The 6,455-nt window shown below is 35.3% G+C and overlaps 1 protein-coding gene across 1 annotated transcript; it reads right to left on the reverse strand.

The window, feature by feature from the left end:
* Nucleotides 1-5,021: 5,021 nt before the first annotated feature.
* On the reverse strand, nucleotides 5,022-5,957 carry LOC124075491 (olfactory receptor 2G3-like). The gene has a single exon (XM_046418934.1). It carries the CDS (start codon nucleotides 5,955-5,957, stop codon nucleotides 5,022-5,024), a length of 936 nt encoding a protein of 311 aa, XP_046274890.1.
* Between the last annotated feature and the right edge of the window lie 498 nt (nucleotides 5,958-6,455).

Raw genomic sequence — 6,455 nt, forward strand, 5'->3', positions numbered from 1 at the left:
GCACATACAGAATCTGAAGGAAACAACAACTGTTCAGTTCACTTGATCAATTTTCTGTGCATCAAGTCCCAGGACTGAAAAATATTCATAATCTTCAATAGAATCTGGATTTTTGTTAAAAGCCTATTGATTCTTAAAATAAGTTATTCATACAGAAAAGTAAACAGTTCATAAAGATGCAAGTTGCTAAATTTTTATACTGTGAACACATCTTGATTGAGAAATAAAACACAGGAACACTCTAGAACAGACCTCAATTCATTTTTATATAATACTTTTACTTGTCCTCATGTAACCATTATTGTAATTTTAGAACTGTATACAAACACAATACATTACTTTTTTTGTCTCTGCCTTCATTCATTCAACATTGTCTTTGTGAGATTTAATCATTAAGGTGCTTATACAGTAAATCACAAATTTTATAGCAACATTGTATTTCTTTGTGTGAATATTCCATACCATGTTTATCCATAATAGTATTGATAGGCATTAAGTGTATCTAGGGTTAACTTTTATGAGCAATGCTGCTATGAATAATTTGCATATATCTTTCAGAAAATAAAAATGTAAGTATTGCTTTTGAAGAATGTTTAGTCATAAAATAAGTACACATATATTCAGCTTTAGTAAATACCATTTACTCAGAAAACTTGTATAAACACCTACAAACCACAGGCGGTGTGAGAATCCCAAGTGCTCCGCATCTATACCCACACTCAATGTTCTATGTTCGTTTAATTTTAGCCATCTACTAGCATGTAGTGGATATCTCATTACAATTTAAACTTTGTACTCCCCTGATAACTAGTAAATTTGACCACATTATTTTGTTTATAGATCATTGGGAGATCTTATGTATCATACCTGTTCAAGTATCCAGGTTTTTTTTTCAAATTGATTTCTAGAAAATCTTTATATCAGATGTTTGAAAAATAAAAATAAATATTCAAATACTTGTCCTAGGGAAGTATAAATTTGGGAAAAAGCAAGGGAAATTTTGTGAAAGCAATTGTAAAATCAATTATACTCATTGCCCAAATTGAAGTTATTCCAGAACCTAAAAAATGAGTAAGTATATTTCACCAAAATAATGGAATCAAGGGAAACACTTAAATAATCATATCATTAAATCCAAAATCAAGTATTTGATAAAATTCAAGGTTCACAAAAATAATAAAAAATTTTTGTAAACTATGAATAGAATGAAACATGGTCAATATGGGCAGTAGACAAAGGTAGGTCCTTTTAGACAAATTTGGCATTTCAGATCAATAGAAACAGTATTTTTTTATTAGATGTTACTGCAAAAATTAATCACTCATGTGGAAAAGAAGACAGGTGCCACTATCACACCATCCACAGACATCCTTGCCAGATGATTGTACATCCAATGATGAAAGAAAAAAGCTATATGTTCATAGCATCATCACAGTAATGATTTACTAATTAATCAATAAGTTCTTTTAATCTCAAACCACAAGGGAGTAGTTTGATTAATTTAACTATGCTGAAATTACTGAAAAGTTTTGTAATCTCCCTTGGGCTGAATTTCTATTCCTAGGAAATACCCTGCTGTTTCCTGACATACCATACTTCTACCTTGGAAAGTCTTCCTACTGTATGCACATCTGTCCCCATGCTGGTTTACACTCCTTTCCTTTCCTCTAATGTCTTTCTTTAATTCATTCAGATTCTCTCTCACACACACTTTCTCTCTCTCTCTCCCTTTCTCCCTCCCTCCCTCCTTCTCTCTCTGGTTTGTACACCCTCCTGGGTTTCTGTCAAACACCCCACAATCAATGCCTGCCAGGCTAAAATCACTTCCTGCTCCAAATGAGTCCCAAAGTGTCTGGAAATATGTTCTTGTTCTGAAGTATGCAGTGGTTCACAATGCTCACTGATTATTTTTATTCTATTTAGAATTTATAATAATAGTGGCTATATTACTTTTACCACTGATAATGATTCCTTGGGATTTCTTTCTTTTATTTTTTTCTTGAACCATCTCGCCTGCCATTTACCAATTTTACTAAATTCTTTCAAAATTGTACTATTGGCCTTATCAATTTTCTCAGTTATAAACTTGTTTCTATTTACTTTCTATCTTATATTTGTGGCCTGAAAACAGGTGACAACTATTTCAATTATTGGTATGAGAATACTTTACTAGAAAAGTCACCTCTCTTACCATCTGAAAATGACCAGAAAAATCAGTGTCATTCTAAAGCTGCTCTCCAGGAGCATGGAAAGAGCCATGCCCCTGGTATGGGCAGTAGACATAAAAGAATAATGTTTCTTCTGATTTAATAGTGCTCCTTGAGGAAAATCACCAGTAATAGACAAATGAGTGTTGAGCTTTGCTACATGCCAGACACTTGTCAAGCCTGTTATGTGTGTTGTCCTCACTCCTCACACTAATATCATGAAATTGGCACTGTTACTCCAACTCTATAGATTTGGAAATTAGGGAACTCACTTCAGGAGTTAGAACTAGGTTGGTATGACTCTGGTGCCCAAGACCTTATACAAAACAAGATATTCTGCTAGAACTCATAGTAATGTCCAGCCTCCTTCACATAACATACAATCCCTAAGCAATTTGGTTCATTTCACTCTTCTAAGCATATACCCTATGATTTCTGATTATATTCTTTTCCCCTAACTATAACAAAGTATTTAAATTTGAGTTTAAATAGAATGATTCTCTTTTTCTCATACATTTATGAATTAATACTACATGGCATGGCAAGTCAGAGGAAAAAGAAGTTATTACTGAATGAGCACATCTTTGTGGAATAGGTGAGATTTAATTTTGGCTTTGAGAAGTTGACAAGTATAAAATGCTAAGGTTAATAAAAATAAAATGTTCAGAAATTGCTGCTCCCATAATAGGATAAATGAGAGCATAATGAGGAGATAAAAGACTAATTCAATCAAGATGGTGGAAAACCTGAGATATTGTGCTACTTTAGAATTCATTCTGTAATGATTTAAGAGGCATTTATAATTAGAATATCATAGTCATAAATAGAGTTTAATTTTTCTAGAATAATCAAAGTGTTCATTGAAAAAATAAGTCATCAAGAGAATAGTTTGAAAATTTAAAAATACAGTCACAGGTACCAACATTTTAAGTGCCTTGGAAGCTAGAAGTAGACCCACAAGGAGTCCATGGGCCAGGTATGAAAGGCTGTAAGGCAGAAAATATATTGCACATCTGAGGGCATTCACAATCATTAAATTATAGTTTTCTCTCCAAACCAAAGCTGCACCAAAATCCATTCCTGCCCAGAGCTATATATTTTCAATCTTTGTTAGGGTCACGATAGAGGATCCTATCTTGGGCAGTGCCAATGTGAATGTGATGGATGAAATGGGTTAAGACTAGAGATAGCCTGGAGAAGAGTTTCCTATGTCTGCAAGGGTAAGAGAAATCTAAATAGAATGCAGGATCTGCATTCCAATTTTATGCTGAGTTAGAGGAGCTACCAAAAAATAGAGCATGGTTGGACACAGTTAAAAGGTGTTGAAATATCCTAGAAAGTGATTGAAGTTATAAGGGAGATCATTACATGGGTAAGGTCAATTGAGCTATGAAATTTGGAATAGTGTAAGTGATATAGATGTAGCTAAAAATAGGTGGGTAGTTTTTCTTAATATATAATAGATAGCTCTGAGCTAAACTCTTATCTAGAAGATAAGATTTACTTATCACAGTGCCAAGAAAATTTGGAACTATTGTTACCACTCTTGTACAGTGGAGGAAACTGTGAATTGGTATAGTATAGGTATGTACTTAAAGACTATCCTAGTTAATTAGCTTCATAGGACTGGGCTTTGAACCCAAGCACTGTGACTCAAAATTTCAACAATATTTTTAGAGCACATATGCCAAAGTCAAAATTGGTACTGAAGTGGAAATTGGTGCTGATACAAAGAAGTGTAAGGAAGATTTTGATTGGCTTTAGTGTTTCCAGTAAATAACAAATTAAACACCATGCAATATAAAATACAAAACAACAAACACCAACCAATGAAGCACATGTTGAGAATGATAGAAATTGTGTGTGAAGACTATGGAGATAGCTGAGCACAATTATGTTTTAGAAGAGTATTTTTACAAATTGTTAAGACTCACTCAGCATTTACCAGTGCCATGAATGACTTTCTGACATTTTGCATGAGTTAATTTATTTAATCCATACTGAATATGTAAGAACTGATTGAACTGAGAAAAATAGGTAAAGGGCAGAGAGAATCATGAATGGCAAGTATGTAAAACAAAGATTTAAACCAAGGCGGTGTGGCTCCACAGTCCACATGTTCAACAACCACAAAGACACTGGAGAAAGCAAGTGACTGTTAAATAGAATTGAATGCAAGCTTTTGCCAAGAAGAGCCTGAATCAAGCAGAAACTACATTACATTAATGTTTCATATTTCATTAAATTATTTAGTAATTACTTATAACAATTATTTTAATTATTACTTGTTAAATAATAATTCATTCTCAATAGCAGTTTAAGGAGATTCATAGATCTGGTCCTTTATGCCAACAAATTCCCACCTTTTGAAGTTTGGTTTTGTTATTTTTTTTTCTTGAAAGAACTTAGACAATAGGTACAAAATGTTTGCAACAATGTTATAAGAGAATTCTTCTTAAAAGGAAATACTACAATAATTTATTCATACTAATATATACTTTTCAACTTTGCAAACATTAAATATTATTTTAATTCCCTAATCATGTTTGCAAGCAAATATGTATTTACATGTGGGAAAGTCTTCCACTCTTTCTATATATTTCAACCTTTTAAATATATTTAATGAGAGAATTTGCGAAAATATTTGTGACACATATGTGAGTTTTCATGTGCTACAGAAATTGAATCTAAATGTTCTTTTTTGACACAGTGTGGGCCACACTGTATGTAAATGCAGCCACACATGCACTGCACATTAGGGAATGGTTATTTAATATTATGTCTCTTCAATAAGTCTCCAGTACAAAACGTCCATTAGAAATGTTGCTCTCTCCTCAGCAGTCTCCTCAGGGCTCCTTTCACATCCTTGTTCCTCAAGGTATATATGAGGGGATTGAGGGTGGGAGTCACAACAGTATAAAAGAGTGTGATGAACTTGCCTTGGCTGTGGCCAAAGGATCTCTGTGGTTGGATGTATATGACTGAGCTGGTCCCAAAATAAAGGGACACCACTAGTAGATGAGAGCCACAGGTCCCTAGAGCCTTGCGCCAAGCTTGGGATGACTTAATTTTTATCACAGAATGTGCAATGAATCCATAGGAGACAGATATCAATGCCATGGGAAGGAGGAGGAGAACTAATGTAGCCACAAAAAGCTGGACTTGGTTTGCATGGATGTCAACACATGCCAACTTGATCATGGCAGGCACTTCACACAAGAAGTGGTGGAGACGACGGTGCCCACATCGAGGAAGCCGCAGGGTGATGGTGCTTTGGATCAGAGTGTTTCCCACTCCACTTAGCCAGGCTATTCCTGCCAGGGCCTTGCAGAATGATGGGTGCATGACAGTCGTGTAGTTGAGAGGTTTGCAGACAGCCACATAGCGGTCAAATGCCATGATAGTAAGGAGAACGCACTCAGTGGAACCTAAGGAAAGGGACACATAGAGTTGTAGGACACAGCTGGTGGATGTGATGGTCTTGGCTGGTCCCCTCAGGTTCCACAACAGCTGGGGCACGATGCTGGTAGTGAGGGCAAGATCAAGAAAGGAGAGATTAGTGAGGAAGAAGTACATAGGTGTGTGGAGTTTGGAATCCAGGCAGGAGACCACAATGATGGTTGTGTTGCCCACAAGGGTCAGAAGATAGGATATCAAAACTACCACGAAAAGGATGATTTCCAACTGGGGCTGGTCTGAGAATCCAAGCAAAATAAAACCTCCCTCAGAGGTTTCATTGTTTTCTTCCATCAGTCTTCAAAGGCAAAAGAGAAAAATAGAAATTCAATCTAGGGAAGTATTATTATTACTATTTACCTACAATATTTGAGATAAATTCTTAGATAAGGTTTTTTAACCAGTGAAATTATACAAAGAAGAAAAGATAATTATTACAAAGACATTAATAAATGCAAATGCCTTTTTCTGTCATTTTTTGTCACAGTAAATATTCCATACCTCCTTTTCTTCATGAAACTGTCTCTTTCCCTTAGAAGTCAAATTTATTATTAAAGATAATCTACTTAGGAAAAGCTTCCATTTGGTCAGAGTGACAAAAATCTGACTAACAACTTAGGCAAAGTTGATCTGGAGCTCACGGTTTCAGAGGGTCAGTCCATGGTCAGTTGACTCCATAGTTCTGGGATTGAGGTGAGGTGGAGCATCATGGAAGAAGAGCATGGTGGAGGAGATTGCTCACCTCATGGTGACTGGGATGTATAGAGACAGAGAGGAGCCAGAGGGACAGTA

This window comes from Marmota monax, unplaced genomic scaffold (assembly GCF_021218885.2).
Source record: "Marmota monax isolate L192 unplaced genomic scaffold, Marmota_monax_Labrador192_F-V1.1 WCK01_AAM20220418_F8-fsc02639, whole genome shotgun sequence".
Taxonomy (NCBI): domain Eukaryota; kingdom Metazoa; phylum Chordata; class Mammalia; order Rodentia; family Sciuridae; genus Marmota; species Marmota monax.

Excerpts from the sequence above, each read along its gene's own strand:
- LOC124075491 (XM_046418934.1), bottom strand. The coding sequence starts at position 5,957 with ATGGAAGAAAACAATGAAACCTCTGAGGGAGGTTTTATTTTGCTTGGA.